The sequence below is a fragment of the Scyliorhinus canicula genome, chromosome 5 (genome assembly GCF_902713615.1).
Source record: "Scyliorhinus canicula chromosome 5, sScyCan1.1, whole genome shotgun sequence".
In the NCBI taxonomy this organism is placed as follows: domain Eukaryota; kingdom Metazoa; phylum Chordata; class Chondrichthyes; order Carcharhiniformes; family Scyliorhinidae; genus Scyliorhinus; species Scyliorhinus canicula.
The window spans coordinates 15,027,001-15,046,916 of NC_052150.1; the positions used below are offsets into that span (position 1 = coordinate 15,027,001).

Consider the following 19,916-nt stretch of genomic DNA (forward strand, 5'->3'; position numbering starts at 1 on the left):
GGGTTCCGCATTTCTCCACTGCAAAACAAAGAAGGAGGAAGAATGAAGCAAAAAATAAATAAACGCTCTGCAATCCACTTTAAATCACACACACAAACTGCTGAACAAATAATCCTCTGGATTTGAATGCACTCCTGGCTGGGGTTCCATTCTTTCACCCTTTGCAAACCTGAGCTCATCCCAAGGCCTGCTTACCCATCACCCCATGTGCTTGCTCCATCAACATTGGCACCCGCCCCAGCAAGGCCTTGAATTTAAAATAATTTAAAATCCTGCCATGTTCTTACCCCTCTCTTCCTCAGTAACTTCCTCCATTCCCACAAGTCACTGAGAACTCTGTGTCGGTCTAATTCTGGCTCATCCCTGATTTCCATTGGCCAGAGGAAAGCTTGTCTGGCTCCTAATTCTTCCAAACCCCTACACCTCTCTTTCAGATGTTTTTTATAACATTCATCGACCGCTCCTTATGTGGTCCGGTGTCAAATTTCGTTGGCAATGCTCCCGTGAAGTGCTTTGGGACATTTAACTGCAGTGAAAATATTCGCGAAAGAAAGTTGTTGTTTTTACATTTTTCATAGTTACATGAGAAATAAGAGCCATTGACATTGGTACAAAACCAGCAATAGAGTCAGCTTCAGAAATTTCCCAAAGTAAATATTCCACTGGTAATATAGAATATTCACCCAGTGACTCAATATACTTATTGGTGTAAGTTACCAAATGCAACTTGATCTAACAGTGAACTTCCTTTGCTGTACCTTTCCATTCTACAACCATTCTGATTAACGCATCACATTTTGGCCAATCGATTCGCAATGTTTGTGATCTTGGCAGGAATGAAAATATTGAAATTGTAGGAGTTCCGGGTACAATTGTTTGTGAAAGAAAATGGCCAATTAAAGACTTCCACAAATGGAACTCCCTCAACAACCCCCTTCTGACAATGTATTGTCCATGGGGTTGAAAACACAACCAGGAGAAGATGCAGACCAGCACTGCCAACCCAGAATGGCTTCAGCAAAATTAAAAATAGAAGTTGTCAGACAGATAAGGTGCTGAAATTGTTGCCAGCATAATCGAGCACAGTACAATAAAGCTAACTTTATTTGACCTTGCAATAAAAATCACCTTCCCCCTTTGTGAATGCGCCATGCATCACTTAGCTGCGAGTACTCGTTTATGTCTTTATGTTAATCCGTAAATAGCAACCTCATTAGTGTCGTAGCATCTCATTAGCTGAAGAAAGTAAAAGCCAAAACACGTTCTTCTCAATTTTTCTCTCACTTTCTCTGTTGCTCTCTTGAACATGTTCTCTCTTCCAACGTCTGTTTTACCACCCTCAGTTCACTTGATCCCACTACTCCATCTCTTGAAAAAAATAAGAAAATCGCTTATTGTCACGAATAGGCTTCAATGAAGTTACTGTGAAAAGCCCCTAGTCGCCACATTCCGGCGCCTGTTCGGGGAGGCTGGTACGGGAATTGAACCGTGCTGCTGGCCTGCCTTGGTCTGCTTTAAAAGCCAGCGATTTAGCCCAGTGTGCTAAACCAGCCCCTTTCATTCTCCGATATTAATTATTTCCTCCTCTTCAGGGCTGCGGCCGTTAACTTCCCGACTAATCCCCCACCCCCTCACCAATGGCTCCTGACTTGACAGGGGCTTGTGGTTCGGGCCAATCTTTCCGGCCGTCCGATGGGATGAGGTGCGGCCTTCCATACCAAAGCAGAACACTGGAACTCCGAAATAAACCCTCGGAAATGCTGGACATACTCAGCAGCTTTGGCAACATCTGTGGAGAGAGAAAGAGTTAGGCTTCAGGTCGACGTCCATTCATCAGAACTGGAAAATGTTAGCAATGTAATAGGTTTTAAGCAAGTACAGAGGCTGGGGAGGAAAGAACGAAAGAGAAGGTCTGTGATAGGGTGGAAGACTGGAGAGACGGAATGGCGGAAGAGATCATGGTGCAAGGCAAAAGTGGGGGCTGGTGATGAGACAAGTAAAGAAAGAGATGGGCCGAATGGAGGTGTAAATGGGGGTAACGGAACCATGACCAAAACCTGGTGTCCAAAACAATAGAGGCAACGGTTCTGATCTGAAATGATGAACTCAATGTTGAGTCTGGGAGGTTGTGAAATGTGGCATTCCGTATTTATCCAGTGACCCAACCAAGAAACATCCCATATATGAACAGATTGTTCCATTAGGTCATCGGCAAAGCTTGCTTTTCTGCACATTGAGAACACATTAAAATCATTTGAATATCAATGAAGTTTTTTGTCTTGCAATCATCAGGGCAAATGCCAGAATGCCAAATTTCCAAGCATTGCAACTATTTACACTGTGGATAAAGGGTTGAAAAGCCGACTCTGATTGGTGAAGGCATTACCATGGAGAAAGCAATGGTAAACCATAGCCTCCCCAACCTTCCGGGTAATTCAAAAAGGTGCAAGGCTTGAACAGTTTCCTTTTGTTTGCAGAGAACAGGTCCTTGTGTATGAATGGATGTCGCTTCTAACCAGCATAAATGATTACGTTACAACTCGACTGATTATCTTAAATTGGTTGTTAGTGTAGCTATTAGAACACTCAGGATTGTTCAACAAGTGCCGCCCAATCACGGAATCACATCTAATAGTATGCATTTTGTAAACTGATGGGGGATGGTCTGTATTCTGCGGGTTTCAAACAACTGAAGAATGTACAGTTTGATTGTATCCACCAACTATTAGGTCACATGGCCCACCAAATTAATGTTAATGGGCCTGGTAGCACATTATAAACCACTTTACCTCACTTGGTGTGCAAGTTAATTTTGATTTTCTGCTTCAAGGTTAACAGTGATGTTGTGTACTGGAACAGAGAGAAGGATGGTTCCCTGACTAAAGGTGATGTGAAGACTAAAGAAGTTGGAAAATTAGTTGTTACCAAGGAGGTTGGATCAGATGGAAAAAAAGATATCACAGATCAATATAAGTACCAGGAGGGTGAGTGCGGGCCCACATCTTTAAATGTAGTTTAAAATCCGTATAAAAAATGAAAAATTGGCATAATTTTCTTTTCATGGGATTTGTGCAAGAACTGAATCAGAGCAAAGGTAAGAGCCAATCAGATTACTGTGGACCTGGATAGACCAGGTACAGATAGGAGATTAGTGAACCAGATGGGTTTTTACTACAATTGATGATGGTTGACATGGCCGAGACCATCACCAAGACTAACTTCCAATTCCAGATTTCTTTAAGATTGAATTTAAATTCCACCAGCTGCCTTGATGGGATTTGAATGCATGTCCCCAGAAAACGAGGAAAGATTACCTTTCTCGCAATATTGCCACGACACCACCATCTCTTCCCTGATTGTCATCGGAGACACGAAGGCCGGGAACACCAAGGCAGGTTTTACAGCAGTCCTGTACGTCTTATCAGCAGGACCTCAACGTTATTTATTTTATTCTGTTTACCACCCAGGGTCTGGCCAAATGGACAACCTGACAGAAGGGCAGGAGAGGGCACCCATGACAGGAGGCTGCTCACCTGGGACCCTTGGGAATGATCCCAGAAATTGGGAGGCTTGTGGAAAGGTGCACAATTGAGAGGAGGGAGGACTACACTGAGAAGCAGGGGCGGCCTGCATTTGGGAGAGTAGATGAGGCCTGGGTCTGTGAACAAATATTCCGTGATCAGAAATGGGCAGGCCTGTGATCGGGGGATGAAAGAAGCCTGTCTTGACTGGAGGGATGGGCTGACAATCTAGAGTCTGTGATTAGAAGCGGGGGGAAGGCCTGTGATTAGGAGGGAGAGGGGGAAGGCCTCTGATTGAGAAGGAGGAGATGACTGTGATTATTGGGAGGAGGGACATGTGATTGCCTCGAGGGAGCGGCATGTGATTGGGACAGAACAGAGGCCTGTGATTGGGATGGTGAGAGAGGCCTGTGATGGGATGGGGCTGAGACCTATGATTAGGATGGGGATGGGAGGCCTGCGATTGGGATAATAGTAGAGAGAGGAGGGAGGCCTGTGATCTTCTCCCAACTCTCTCTGACTGCCGTCCCCCCTGACTGCTGAGAAACCCACAAGGCAGTGGTGAGTTTTAAATCAGGTTCCTAATTGTACTATGAGAACCTAATGTTCTATGTTAATGAAGTTGGCTGCATCGCCATGGCAGGACTCTCAGCTATCTTACTATCCACTGCTATAATAAGGCAGCAGGCATGTGCACAAGTTGGGTTCATGGTCGCTGTGTTCAAGTCTTTAAGCCAACCCACCACTCCTCAACTCACTCGCACCACTCCTCAACTCACTCGCACCACTCCTCAACTCACTCGCACCACTCCTCAACTCACTCGCACCACTCCTCAACTCACTCGCACCACTCCTCAACTCACTCGCACCACTCCTCAACTCACTCACACTCACCTTGGGGTGCGCAGGAGGGATTAATAGTGAGGCCATTGTATTTAATACAATTGGAATATTTAGATCCCTTGTCTAGCTTCAGACTGACATATTTCAGTAATAGTTCTGTGATTTAACACTTATTTCAGGGACGTTTCAATTGCAAAGAGATCAAACACACATACTTAGGGGTTTCTGTCCATTAGTTTCAAAAGACAGAAAGCATGAGATGCCTCCACAATGTCTGGAAGCACGTTGCCTGCGCGTACCAGTAATTCCCCCTCCATCCCCCCACCCCCAGAGCACTGACCCACCCTCTGAACCTACAAGAGCAACCCAGAGATTAATTTGCTACTATTGACTGAACAGCAATAAAAGTCAAAGGTACCAAATGAAACTTCACTAACTGGCTGGCAAGGCCTGAAGGACAAAAACCCCAGTCCCATTCTCCCAAGAGGAGACAGAACACACAAGCCATGTAGACAAGAAGATTGGGAATCCAATGTTGCAGCACTACCAAGCGTGCCTTGGCAGTCCCAGAGGATCCCAAAGCGACAGACACTTAATAAGTCAACCACCCACCTTCAGTCAGGAGGGGTCGGCCGCATTGCCATAGGCTGGCCGATAGAAAGTTTTGGCCGCTTCAGTTTGAGGAATTTTTCTCCTTGGAGAAGCAGAGGTTGAAAGAAGATTTGATAGAGGTGTTCAAAATCATGGAGAGGTCTGGACAGATTGGGCGGAGGGAATCGCTTCCCATTGTTGCCAGAGGACACTGATTTAACCTGGTTAGTCAAAGAACCAATGGTAACCTGAGGAGAAGCGACTTAATGCAGCAAGTGGTTAGGATCAGGAATGCACTACCTGAGAGTGCATTAGAGGCCGATTAAATTGTGGTTTTTAAAAGGGGTAAGTGCCTGAAGAGACAAATTATTTAGCACATTATAGGGAAAGAGCAAGTGGTGGGACTAGATGAGTAGCTCTTGCAGAGTGCTAGCAGGGATATGATGGGCCGAATGCCATCCATCTTTTCTGTAACCATTCTCTGATTCTAGCTCATGGTCTGACCATAACTAATGGTCATGTAAAGGCCTGTTTTAGACTAAACCGCATCAGAAGGGAAGCTGAACCGATAAAAGGTCCAACTTCCATTCCCAGCGGCCAGTGAGAATGGTCCACGCAAGAGGATGAAGTCTGACATCGGTGTGACAGTCACCTTTCCCACTTGCACATTATGCCACTTTAACAGGCTGGCCTTGGGGCAACATGCCAGGACCTTGCCACAGGTAAATGCACTGATCAGGGACTGATTACATCATTCGTCCTCTGATGTCGGTTTAGCTCTTTTTCAGTGAGACGCTTGCCTACAGCTGAACTTGCAGGAGTACCACTTGCCAAGGAGCAGCAGGCCCAGAAGGGAGCCAAGGAGGTGACATATTTATTCCTTTTCAAATTTCCATCCTTGCCAATAAGAGCAGGAATGAAACAACAACAGCTTGCATTTATATAGCACCTTTTTGCAGAGCAATATGTCCCAAGGTGCTTGATGGAAGCAGAGTTTACCCTGAGCCAAAGAAATGATAAGAATAAAGAGGTAGGTTTTAAGGAGTGTCTCAAGGATGAGAGGGAGAGGGAGAGGGATGAAATTCAAGAATTAGGGCCTTGTACAGCCGGCAATGCTGGAGGTAGAGGAGGCATGGGATGGTTAAGCTTGAGGAACACAGGACGGTTGTACGGCTGGAGGAGGTTACAGAAATAGTGAGGGGTAAATCCACGCAGGGATTTGAACACATGGATGAGATATTTAAATCAGAGCATTGGTGAACTAACTGGATGCTCAGTGAGCAGAGGATGATGGATGTTTCACTCTGCGAGGTGAAAGAAGGTTTAGCAAACACAGCAACGCACTTTACGTCACTTCTCGAATTACGGCTACCCTCTCGAGGGGCTCCCTCTTCTACCTACGTGGTGACCCGGGTTGCATTTTTTATTTTTGATACAAAATAATTTCGAGGAGGGCGCCTCCATTTTGAAGGACCCTCTCCCTCACTTGCCTACCATCACGGCCTACTGCTCCCCCCCCCCCCCCCCACAAAGTTGGAAGGCCTCTGACTATCCCGCTAGCTCTGACAGCCCACATGCTACCCTTACTGGATGACGAGACCCCCTCTGGCCATCAAATCACAGTGACTGTTTCCCACACAGTGCGGGCTTTTGACCACCATTTGACTCAGATACCCGGAGGAAAAGTCCTACCCCCAGTCGGCGCCTCCGCACTGGAATTCTGTCCTTTTTCCCTTACTTGTCACATGTCCATGCAGCCTTCTGAAAGGCCGTAAATATTTTATAATCAGTTTTGGGTCATTCTAGTGTCAGTCAGAAAAAATGTTTTCACAATCACCAGACCAACAACAATGAAGACTTGGCCATTGCCAAGTATGAGGTTGTGAGAGAGATTAAAATCCATTTACAGATATTTTCCACGAATACAGAAATAAAATCAGTGCAGCTAGACAGACAAATGATTTAAAACGATATTAATAGTTACAAAAATAAACCAACTACTTCTGGGCAACAGAAATAACCCTGAATGGTTATATAAAATTTCAGCAACTTTGGAGATCCCACGACAGACAAATGCACACAATTTATCTGAAGGTTATAAAAACCACTTTGCAGCCAATGAGGTACTTTTGAAGTGTAGTCACTTTTACAGTGTAGGAAATACAGCAAGCTCCCAGAAAAAGCAATGTGAGAACGACTGGATAATCTTGGGATTTTCTTGGGATCTTGATTGGCCAGGACACTCGGAATAACTCTCCTGCTCTTCTTCGGAATAGTGCCATGGGATCTTTTACATTTACCCGAGCAGGCAGATAGGGCCTCAGCTTAATGCCTCACCCGAAAGACTGCACCTCCAACAGTGCAGCACACTCCCTCAGTATTGCACTGTCATGCAACGTGCCTGGTGCTGGACATGAATATTTACAAGTGTGGAGTCTCACTTGCTCGGATTCAATTAATGCTGGTGATTTTAAACTTTTTGTTTTTGTCTCTTTCATCCCTCTCTCGATTCCATCTATCTTTCATTCTTTTTCTTTATCTAGCCTTCTGTCCATAACTTAATAACAAATGAGCCATTGACACTTCCTAATTCAGAGGATGCATAGCCCCATAAATATTCGTCAATCAGATTGGTTAAAGCGGCACACAGTCTCTTGCCCTGCATCCTCCTGCATCACCTGTAGAGTGCGCTGTGCTGAAATGGCTTTCTAATTATTCCAATTTCCAGTGCAAATGCCGATAGAAAGGGTAGGTCTGATTAATGGATGTTCATTCCCGAACTGACTGGAAAAAGCAGCTCCCATTTCCCCAGTCTTTGCAATGAAATTTTACCAGCATGGGCAGTGGCTTTGAGGCTTAAAGTCACTGGTTTTTAAAAGCAGTCATTAAAGATTAGTTCTAGTGATCTTCACATACTTGCGACAAATTTAAGTCTACGTTACAGCTTACTTTGTGCAACATTTAGGTTGCCTCAAAATTTAGGATCAGTGAACATTAAATTCAACAAATGCATGTGTGTTTGAGCGTGAGGCAGATCTGTGCACAATTCTGCAGAGGTGTGGAAATAAGGTATCGCACTGTTTCTATCGGATAGTTACCCGGCCCATGGTGCTGCAGAGTTGCAACACAGCGACAGAATGAAAATACTGTAAATGGGAAATCTACAACATTATGGTGCAGGTGCAGAGAGTGAGACGGATGAGCACAATGTGTGCTCAATAAAGTCAGTTTTAAAGCACCAAGTGAAAATTTAATACTGCAAAAAAATGTCACATGGCATAATCGAACTGTGGGGTTTATACATAGCTTGTCAGAATTTGGTGAAGTTAGATATTTCTTGGTATATTGCTGCTACATCAGACAGTTTATTAAAACTGTAATCAAATTTGTCATACTGCTGGGGATTTCATGTAATTTGCACAAATTTAATGTGCGCTTGTGGGGGAAGTGTTGCTCTCTCTGTTTTGTACAGTGACACTGTAAACATAGGTTTCATCATGTGTATCTGTGGCGCTCCTTCACGGCAGGCAGAGTGATTCTACCCCCATAATTCTTTCACTGCATTTCATTGAGTAATGTTTCTCCATCTCTGCGTTTTGCCAGGGAGTGGGATTTCCCCTGTGGACGTCTGAACGCCGGTGTCCATCCCAAAGGAGGGGTGGAAGCCCACGCAGCGTGGGAAACAGTCGCCCTCCGATGATTTTCCCTGATTTGGCCGCTAAATGACACAGGGCGGGCTCGCCATCCAATTGGGGACAGTGTCCGGGCTCTGAAAGCTGGAGACCCAATCAGAGGCCTTGCAGCTTGCCAGCAGCAGCAGGTTGCCATAACATTGAGAGACAGAGCGCTTCGAAATGGAGACACCCCCTCTCCAACCTTTCTGAGAAAACAGATTCTGCAGCCTTGCTCCCATTGTTGGGAGATGTTGTGGGACGGGGAGGTGTGATGCTGGGTGCAGCATACACCTCAACCCAGTGACCATTGACTGCTACTGAACCCATACAGGCAAGGGGGCCTTGAGGCTGGACGGGTAGCACTGGCTCCTTGCTCTGCTTCCAGGCAGCTAAAGCGGCTCCTGCTACCTGCATGGAAAATCAAAGTTAGCTTCCATCAGTAGCCCTCAATAGACTTTCGATTAGCTCAATAGGCACCTCCCCCTCCCAGCTTAGCCTCCGGAAAATGGCCCAGGGATGGGTTGGAGCTCGTGAACCAGCACTTAGGCCGGTGGGTGAAATTCCCCGTCTGCTTCCATCTCTGGTCCTGACGGAGGACGAATAGCTGATTGGCTGGCAGCTCTAGAGGGTAGGGCTTCCTACCAAGCGGGGACCGAAGCTCCACTCTCACTCAGTTAAGGCTGCCCCAGCCTAATAATAATAATAATCTTTATTCGTGTCAAAAGTAGGCTTACAGTGCAGTGAAGTTAGTGTGAAAATCTCCTAGTTGCCACATTCCGGCGCCTGTTCGAATACACAGAGGGAGAATTCAAAATGTCCAATTCACCCAACAAGCACGTCTTTCGGGACTTGTGGGAGGAAACCGGAGCGCCCGGAGGAAACCCACGCAGACACGGGGAGAACGTGCAGACTCCGCACACGCAGTGAGCAACTAGGTCTATGGTAGGTTGGCTGACCACGGATCTTTCGGCCAATAGGGGCGGGAATACAGTGCCACCCCCCAAATAATTCAGCCCGCAGTCTTGAAGTTTCGCAATGCACAGAAGTGAGGGATATTCTCAGGAAATTCTTTTGTCTGTTCCCTTGAAATTTAAAGAGTTAAATCCCTCTGCAAAATTCACGGAGGAAAGGCATTTATACAAACATGTTAAATAGCAAATTGTTGTGCATTTTCAGGACATTAATTTTTTAACAAGTAACTTTAAGACCTGGGCAACTGGTTTACGGTGAGCCGTTTCTTCAGCTGGCCCATCTGAAGTAGCTGGGTCAAGGAGCTCCTCCTTGGGCCGGACTCTCGTTCCTCTGGGCTGACATTCAACAGAGCAGGAAAACATTCACTGGTCCATCCCCCGCTGTCCCCGCATAGCTACCCAATACCTTGTCTGCAGTGGTACTGTTCGGTGCTTTGAGAGTGAAGTACCTGTGCCATCACCCGGAACGAGGTACCACCCACACTAGCCACGCCTATCGAATAATCATGGAGCCACTGGAGCCCGTGATGTTTTGAATGTTCCCTCATGGCAGGCAAGGTCTCATCACGGAAGCTTTAAAATCCAAGCCAGGGGTGGGCACCACTTCATTTGTTGTAAATTTGAACATTCATTGCCGGGATCGCAATGTTCAGACGACAAGTCACCGCGGTGACCCAGATTTTCACCCCTGGGAGAGAACATTCAGCTTTGCGAAACTGAGCTTTAAAAATGGCTGCCCGACGTTGCTGTTTTCATTTTGGGGATTTGGCAGGCTGGATTAGACGTCAGACCCCAGACTGCCAGGTGCGAAGGCAGGCTGGACGGAAGGCCTGCCTCTGTGTTCCAGCACTTTGTCACATTACATTTTAAAGACAGATCAAAACAAAAAAACAGCCCTCGCCCCTAACCAGCCCAACATGGTCCCCATGCCCAATTTCAAGCCCGCCTATGCCCCTCTACCAATCCTTATGGCCCCTCATATGCCCTGTGCTCTCCACATCACCATGGTCCTTTATAGTCCCTCTAGCAACTTGGTGCCAACCCATGACCCACACCCACCACTCATTGTCCTTCCTCCATCCATGCCAACACACCTCGTATCCTTTGACAGTTATTTGACAGCTTCAGCAGTTCCAGTATGAGTCTAAACACTTTTTATACACAATCACGTTTAATTCAACAGCCCCGGAGGGTGGAGCCATGCCCGATAGTGGCGGTCTTCGGGGTTTCAGACCAGCCAGATCTATTCCTGGGGAGGAGGGCGGACGCCCTTGCCTTTGCCTCCCTGATCGCCCGCCGTAGAATCCTGTTTGGCTGGCGGCAGCAGCACCGCCCAGAGCTGCAGACTGGCTATCCGACCTCTCGGAATCTCTCCAAATGGAGAAAATCAAATTCGCCATCCGAGGGTCGGACGACGGCTTCCACAGAACGTGGGAGCCATTCATGCAACTGTTCCGGGACCTGTTTGTGGCCAACGTACAAGAGGAAGAATAGTCGGGTGGCCAAGAATCAGGGGAAAATGGACGGGAATCGGGGGAAGGTAGCCGGGGGGAGTGGGGGGGGGGGGGAGTTACGGGCTCGTTATGGGGGTTTGATGGCAAGCCAAGGCCCAAAACCAAACTATAAATAAATGCCTATAAACATGTGCCTCGGCCATATTGGGGAATGTAAAATATGTATGCTGGCTAAAGGGGGCGGCCACAATTGTTGTTATGAAGATGCTTACCTGTAAATATTCATGTTAAATTTTTGTGTTTTCTTTTTTTTTCTCTCTAATAATTTGTAATTTGTCATCTATAAAATATGAAAACTCAATAAAAAACATTTATTAAAAAAAAAATTCAACAGCCCCAAAGGGAGAGGCGTTCCAAAGGAATCCGCCGAGTTCAGACCTCCTCTCACCTGGTCCCATCTGCACACTCCAGCCTCCCCGAACAGGCGCCGGAATGTGGCGACTAGGGGCTTTTCACAGTAACTTCATTGAAGCCTACTCGTGACAATAAGCGATTTTCATTTTCATTTTCAGCTTTTACACTCGCAGCTGACTAAAATTCCACTTTACTGGAGGCAGCAGGTGATTTAAACGACCAGCTGCCTCTGTAAATCAGGCGTACGCGAACTCCAGGCTGACTCTCCCCCATCTGTGGTATTATTATACATGCCAGTAAAGTAAGGGTTAATAAAATGTACACAGTGATCCACAAGAGGGAGCTAGTCTCAGCAGTATATAAGGGATGATTCAGAGCCTTCTGGGACAGAAGGTTGGAGTAGGTGGTGGGAGCAGGAGCTGGCGAGAAGGACTGAAGATCGTGAGAGAGCAAGAGAGTAGTTTATGATGTTAGTGGGTTAGATGAGTATAGTTTATGTGTGATCAATCAACTGTTTGTTTCTTAGGGATAAGTATCAAATCCAGTTAGTAGTGTTTAATAAAATAGTTTTGTTGGTTTACAAGACTCGTTGTTCTCTGATCAACACTACACATCAAAGCCACCCGGATAGAGCAAGGCAGAGACCAACACACCGTCCTACCCCTGCATAAATAGGAAATCCTGCATTCAGGAGCGGGAGTCAGGATATAAATCCGGGCCCTTGCTCGAGCATGTGCTGACTTCACTTTACCCCTAAGTGCATTACTGTACGCTCTGACCGAGTCCGATCTCTGTTCCTCCAATGTGTCAGCCTTGGTTTAACTTCTGCTAAATCAATTCAGGCCACCGAGGTGCCCTGTGTGGAGCTCTGTCACATTAACAGCTCGGTTGTCGGGTGAGAAATAGCCCAGGGACAAAACACCACAATGGGCCGACAAATGAGGCTGAAGGACTCTTGAAAATGCAGATCTCAGCTTCTCAATAATGGGCAGGAGGGAAACAAATTCTGTTTCTAATTTAAATGCTGTTTATGATCTGCATCGTTTTAATTCTGTTGAGTCCACACCACATATATTTCCTCTCCTTAACCTCCAATTAGTTGCCAAAAGAAGGTTTTATTTTTCCCAGTACTGGCATGAATATGACCTTTAATTCAAAAACATAAAATTGGTTCCTCTGTACCAATCTGTCACGTTAATGAGAATTGCAATGTAGTTAAACCTTGACTAATTTTTAAGCAAACTGCAAATGCAAAACATTGTAATAGAAGTCCGAACAATATTCTATGCTGCCTCACGAAGAAATAACTTCCTGCCTACCTGGGATATTTATGAGGGCTTTGGGCTGGAAATTCAATCATCCTGCGTGTCTTTTGCAGCCTTAAAATGGACACCAAAATGAACAATATAATGGTTGGACGTGTTCCTTGTGCCTCCAGATGGCTCTCTCCCCCATGCTCGCTATTATCCCCTCGACAACACCCACACACTCCCGATCACCTCTCCCCCCTCGAACAAGAACTATCCAAGGACCCCCACTGAGAATGCAGTGGCCTAACATTCATATAGTCCTTGCCAACGTGTTGCCCCAGGAAACCCAGCATCTGTCTGCAGCTCACCGATCTGATGTAAGTGAGGTCTGAGGCCCAATATTGGATCGGGCCAAGCCTCTCATTCCGACACAGGGACCGTTTCTCGTGCCCAGTTCGCATTCGCAGGCCCGAGCCCACCATTTTCTCGGCCTAACTATCCCACCCATCCTGTCACAACTACTAAAATCTTACTGACTGAATTCCTAAGTACCAAATTACATTATAGTTGCTAGGTGGTACAGAACTTGAGTGTTGCTGAAAAAAAGAGACATGCTGTTGAAGTTTCTTGTCTTGAACTCATCGGGACAGATGCAAGAATAGCAAATTTCAAAGGGAGCAACAATTTGTACTGTGTGAGGAAAGGGCACTGGTTGGATGGCCAGTCAACTCTGATAGGTCGAGGCATTGCCATGGAGAATGCACCATAGTTTTGATTCAATCAACAAAATGGCACAATGCCTGGTGCCTGGACATATTCCTTTTGCAACTTGTCAACCAATCAACACCCTTTTCTCAAAGAGTATAAATTGTTGCTCTCTTCGAAATTTGGCATTCTTGCATCTGTCCTGACGAGCGTAAGACAAAAAGCTTTGACAGCACGTTTGTTTTTTCCAGCACTAATTGTAGGAAAGGGGGACACGGGGAGGAATGAAGACTGCAATTCCAATTTGTTAAAGCTGGATAAAAATATATGAATGGAAAGTGAAGATGATGTTTGTTTTACAGATAGTGGGCAGAATTTTCCTCCAAAATGGCGGTGTCAGGTTCTGACTGGAAACTGGCATGTTTTTCCCCAGAGAAACAGCCAGGATTTCACCCCACATAGTATGGCCATTTGTCCAAAGAAAGCAGTGGGGACAGGGCGGAAAGACGTCAGTAGGCCTGGCTTCACAGAGATCGGTCCGCCCTTTTTAAAGGGTGCCCCAGTCTTAAAGTTACGGGACAGGCCTCTCCTCCCAGGCCCCCAACAGACATCGGGAGCAACCCCCCCCCTCCCCCGCCTAATAATCAATCATCGCCATCCATCCCCCACCCCACTACCCTCATCCATCATCGCTGGCAACCTCCAGCCCCATCTTTTCCTTGCCCTCGGGACCCATCGCTGGTCCCACCCGCTACCCCATCCCATGGCACTGCCAGGCTGGCATTGCCAGCGTGCCAGGGAAATGCGCCCACCGCCAAAGGGCCCTTATATCGCGGCCAGTGAAAGATATAGCAAAGGCAAGAGAGTGGGAGGAAGGTGCGCAACGCCATGAGGAATCTTTGTGGGATATTTCACTCAGCAGTAAAGGCTTTTCGAAACACAATTGAAGGAGTGAAATATTTGTCCAAAACGTGAAAACCAAGCCACATTAGAATCATGATCTACAACTTTCTGTTTACAGCTAACTTTCAAACAATCCGGGTTAATAAATTTTTAATTGTCCATGAATAAGTTTTTAATTTAAATTGAATTCAGCTGTGAGGAGAATTACTTCATGGCATGAACTCATGGAGAGCCATGTTGCATGGATAAAGTGACAAGGGTAGGAAGTCTTGAAACTCGAAAATTAGGATAAAAGAATTGATTTTCCAATCTAGTTTGGGTACCTTCCATTCGTCTTTCTGCAATGTGAAATGCCTCAAAATCTATCCACTGACGTCCACACTATAGTCGTTGTGGTTCTGCGTAGCACAGCAGAAGAGAGGTCGTTTCCCGAGTCGGCCCTCCCAACGAATAACACAAGACTGGAGCTTGTAGACTGACTTCAGTTGACTTCTAACCAACTGAGAGCGGAATTTATCCCCTTTCCTTTTCTGTTACCACCCTCTTCAGGCAGCCAGGAGGACAAGATGGCGCAAGATTCAGCAATCCACTACGGCATTAAGAAGGAACAAGCTGTAACGGGGGTGGCAATGGATGGGGCAATAGACATGCACGTTCCTGAAAAGGTACTGGTGGGCACCAACTTCGAAGTTGGCATAGAGCTCAAAAACAACAGCGGCGAGAAACGAAGTATGACCGTTCATCTCAGCGGAAGTGTAGTCTTCTACACAGGTGTCCCGAAAATCCAAATCAAGGACAAGACCATTAAAGTGACTGTCGAGCCCCATGAGGGTAAGTAAGACCCACTGGTCTAGATTTTCTCACTCTGGGTGTATTGGGGCCCAGTTTCTGGGATAGGGAATGCGGGTCCGCTTGGATTGGGGAAATAACAAGTATTTATTTGGAGCGGGGCTTCGCAGAATGATGTTTTCCAATATTTTGACCTGCAGGACATCATTTCTAAAGGACATCCATTAAAAATTGCTTTCCCGCACAGCTAGGGAATCGATTGTGGGTGTTGTTGATTTCCAGGTTGTGGTTGAACAACATGGAATCTATATTTCACATTTTTTACCAGCTGTTATTTTGTTCATTTTCTCGACTGAGGGCTTCGATTCACACCAGGAGTTGTGAGGACCCCTCGGATTATTTTGCCCCAGCGCTATTGTTGGACATCAATGGGTCTCCCAATCGGAATCCACCCTTCTGGAAGAAGGAGGAGCTATCTGGTAGTGATAGTCAGATTAACCTTTGTGGAAAGTGTTCTCTGCAGACCCACCATCTTGTTTATGCCTGGATCTGCAGACAATCCTTGTCCAATCTGGCCATTAGTATGAATGGAGATTCTTATTCCCAAAGGAGTGCAGGACAACACATCTAGAGGTATCACAAAACCAAATAAATGCTTCATTGCAATGTTTAGTGGTTTCTCAGAAGCACTGTGATCGCAGTACACTTGCTCCATCTCCTACCCTCAGCACCATGAGGCATCAGTGCTAACCACTGCACCAACATGCCACCCTTGGTGTTGAGCTTCTTGAGTCATATTGGAGCCGCAGTCATCCAAGCAAGTGGGGAGTATTCCAACACACTCCTAACTTGTGTCTTGTAGATGGTAAACAGGCTTTGGAGAGTCAAGAGGTGAGTTACTCGAAGGATTCCCAGCCTCTGACCTGCTCTTGTAGCCACAGTATTGATATGGCTCACCCAGTTGTGTTGGATGGTAATGCCATTGAACGTCAAGGGGAGATGGTGGGACTTGAACTCATGTTCCCAGAACATTTTCACTCTCTCATCATCCCCATGTTAGGACAAGTGCATTGACTTATTTTGACCACCTTTGTGAGATCATTGAACCTTTCCCTATGCTCGAGACAGCTCTTGGAGTGCTGGAGGTTGTAGCGACTGCCTCGTTTACCTTCACAATGAGTGTTCCACCTTCTTTAGGGGACCTCCTGCCCTGAGTGCCCCCGGATCAGTTCCTCCTTACCTTGACTTCTGTTCCTAGTGCCTCCACATACATCTCAAAATCTTGATGAGCTTGTTGCTGCTACCTCTGTAACCTGGCACTGTTTGAAGCTATAAACTGAACTTTAATTGGTGAACTAGAACTCCTTTCTGAATGTGGTAATCCAATGAAGATGATTTTCCAGTCTTCAGACCCCCCTCTCCCCCTCCCAACATTGCTGATGAGGATTTTTAAGGAAATAACGCTCTCATCCCTTCCTGTCTCTGGAACGTCCTCCCGCCCTGAGGACCTCTGAGACCACTGCATCCCTCCAATTCCGACCTCTTTCACATCCCCGATTTTAACTTCTCCTCCATCAGTGGACCCGTCTCCAATTGCCCAGATCCCAAGTTCTGGAATTCCCTCTGTAAACCTCTCCGCCTCTACTCTCCTTTTACGATGCTCCTTAAAAATGTACCTCCTTGACCATGCTTTTGGTCATCTGTCCTCGTATCTCCTTCTGTGACTTGGGAACCACTTTTGTTTGATAATGCTCGTGGAGCACATGACTGGCACTCACCTTACCTCAATCCACGCCTGCACCTGAAGTTCTGCTAACGAGCTTGCCATGAACAATTTCCTTCAAAGACTTCACAGCTGTCATTAGAATCTGCCGAAATCCTTCCCATAGTCATTCGACCCTTAAAGTGCCCTAATTTCTCTTTTTGTTCTGTTTATTAGATTAATTTGCAAAACTGTTCAACTATTTCCTAATCACCATACACTTTATATTGAGGTTTACAATGGCAGGGGGTCCAGAATAGAGCCCTGTGGAACTCCACTAGCGAGCGACACAATACCCTCTAAACCTCAACCCAATTCAATTTACCTCATCACGTTCGACAGCCACACTTTTCCCAGTTATTAATCACCTGCCTTTTATTGCTAAGTTAGTTTTCATTTCAGATTGCTCATTTTCCACAGTCGTACTTCCTAGTCGAGCTATGTTCTCTGTTCGTTAATTATCTATAAATTCAATAATTCAGAAGAGTATGTTTTGTCCCTGGATTACTGTCACAAATTGGAGCGAGGTTCATGCTGTGTTTTACACTCAGTTCTTCACACGTGGATTTATGAGGGATTTGTACTGAGTAAGCAATCTGACCTGAATTACTGGACAATTTAGGACAAAACACTTTCATAAAGCAATGCTATTTTAAAGTAAAGAGACAGCTCCAAACTTTAAAACAAATTAAACTACAATGATCTCGGTTCAAAGTCATTTTCCTGACCTATTTCTCTCACTGATTGCAGCTTACCAAAAACAGGTGAAGATCAAGTCAAAGGATTATGAGGAGCACCTTGTTGAACAAGCCATTCTGCACTTTCTCATCAGTGGACATGTAGATGAAACAGGGCAGACACTTGCCATCCAGAAGGCTGTAACCCTGCAGATTCCAACGCTGAATTTAAGAGTAAGTCATGCGTAAACTCTGAGTAAATGGTTGTTCCTGGCAAAAAAAATGGAAGCAAAATCCTGCTGACAAACAACAAAATGGTCAAGGGATTTATTTTTGCCCTCACCAAGAAGAGGGGTTGTTTATTCATTTACTGAAACCTGCTTCCATCTCAAGCACCGAATGACTGTCAAACAGTCACTGGTCAGCCATGATGGTGAGGTAAAGAGTCCTCGGTCAGCCATGATGGTGAGGTAAAGAGCCCTCGGTCAGCCATGACGGTGAGGTAAAGAGTCCTCGGTCAGCCATTACGGTAAGGTAAAGAGCCCTCGGTCAGCCATGATGGTGAGGTAAAGAGCCCTCAGTCAGCCATGACGGTGAGGTAAAGAGCCCTCGGTCAGCCATGATGGTGAGGTAAAGAGCCCTCGGTCAGCCATGATGGTGAGGTAAAGAGCCCTCGGTCAGCCATGACGGTAAGGTAAAGAGCACTCGGTCAGCCATGATGGTGAGGTAAAGAGTCCTCGGTCAGCCATGACGGTGAGGTAAAGAGTCCTCGGTCAGCCATGACGGTAAGGTAAAGAGCCCTCGGTCAGCCATGATGGTGAGGTAAAGAGTCCTCAGTCAGCCATGACGGTGAGGTAAAGAGTCCTCGGTCAGCCATGACGGTAAGGTAAAGAGTCCTCGGTCAGCCATGATGTTGAGGTGAACAGTTTCAGATCAGCCATGGCGGTGAAGTGAACAGTCTTAGGTCAGCCATGATGGTGAGCCGAACTGTCCTAGGTCAGCCATGACGGTAAGGTAAAGAGTCCTCGGTCAGCCATGACGGTAAGGTAAAGAGTCCTCGGTCAGCCATGACGGTGAGGTAAAGAGTCCTCGGTCAGCCATGACGGTAAGGTAAAGAGCCCTCGGTCAGCCATGACAGTGAGGTAAAGAGTCCTCGGTCAGCCATGACGGTAAGGTAAAGAGCCCTCGGTCAGCCATGACGGTGAGGTAAAGAGTCCTCGGTCAGCCATGACGGTGAGGTAAAGAGTCCTCGGTCAGCCATGATGTTGAGGTGAACAGTTTCAGATCAGCCATGATGGTGAGCCGAACTGTCCTAGGTCAGCCATGACGTGAAGTGAACAATCCTAGGTCAGCCATGACGTTTCAGAGAGCGGTTAGGAGAGGGCCCTGTTGCCGTGTGTTTCTGCAGTCAAGTGTAAGCCGGTAAGTGAGTGGGTAAGGACGGCAGATTTCCTCCCCTGAAGAACATTAGTGAACCAGATGGGTTTTCAATGACAAACCAATAATGAGGATCATTACTGAGACTAGCCTTTTATTCCAGATTTATTAATTTAAATTCCTCCAGTTGCCATGGTGAGATTTGAATTCACGTCTCCAGAGCATTAGACCAGGCATTTGGATTACTAGTTACATTAACACCACCATCCCCCGACAATGAAATACTCAGCTGATCAGCACGGAGTTAATTTTGTCCCCAGGTCCCAGAGTTAAAACGCATTTAATCAACTGTCTCATGTAGTTTTAGGTCTTCTATCAATTCTGCAGACAGTTACTGATTCAATAATTTGCTGATTTATCTTACCTCCAAGCACCAACTACAAAACAATGCTAAAGTGGGAATACCTTTCACTATAATGAAGAGGATGCACACTTCCTAACACATCAGGTCAGAAGGGAGCAGAAAGTAGCTCAATAAATGAGACCCACATTCATTTTAATGTTCAACTGGGGATAATTCGGATTGATTCCAGTTCAGGTCCTTCCATATTTGCAAAACGTGGTGAGCATGAGATGTTTAATAATTAATTCTCCAAGAATATGTGTATTTAGTTATTGTCTTTATCTATATGCAAAGCAACAAATAAACCAGGATTTTATAATCTACTTAAACAGAATTCTGGCTGTGCTGTTTTGGGAAATGAAAAATGTGTGCAATGCAGAATTTCTTTCTCCACAATCACAGAACAGTGCGCGTGTTTCTGATGTGCTTGTGATTAATGGAGCATTGTTGTTTTATGGTACGTGCATTCTGTATTAGAGCCAGCACCATAGGACACATGCTGTTCTGAGCAAATAGCATTTCTTGGTCAAGCTGCTGAAACTTTGCTGGAAAAGTATAAGAAATTCTTATTCCAAGGAAATT

The 19,916-nt window shown here is 45.9% G+C and overlaps 1 protein-coding gene across 1 annotated transcript in view; it reads left to right on the forward strand.

Moving 5' to 3' along the window:
• LOC119965791 (coagulation factor XIII A chain-like) overlaps nucleotides 1–19,916 on the forward strand; it is a 143,264-nt gene that overhangs the window by 114,560 nt on the left and 8,788 nt on the right. The window contains exons 11-13 of the mRNA XM_038796633.1: nucleotides 2,831–2,984; nucleotides 14,876–15,157; nucleotides 17,628–17,788. Coding sequence (XP_038652561.1) covers nucleotides 2,831–2,984; nucleotides 14,876–15,157; nucleotides 17,628–17,788 — 597 coding nt within the window. The remainder of the gene's footprint in view (nucleotides 1–2,830; nucleotides 2,985–14,875; nucleotides 15,158–17,627; nucleotides 17,789–19,916) is intronic.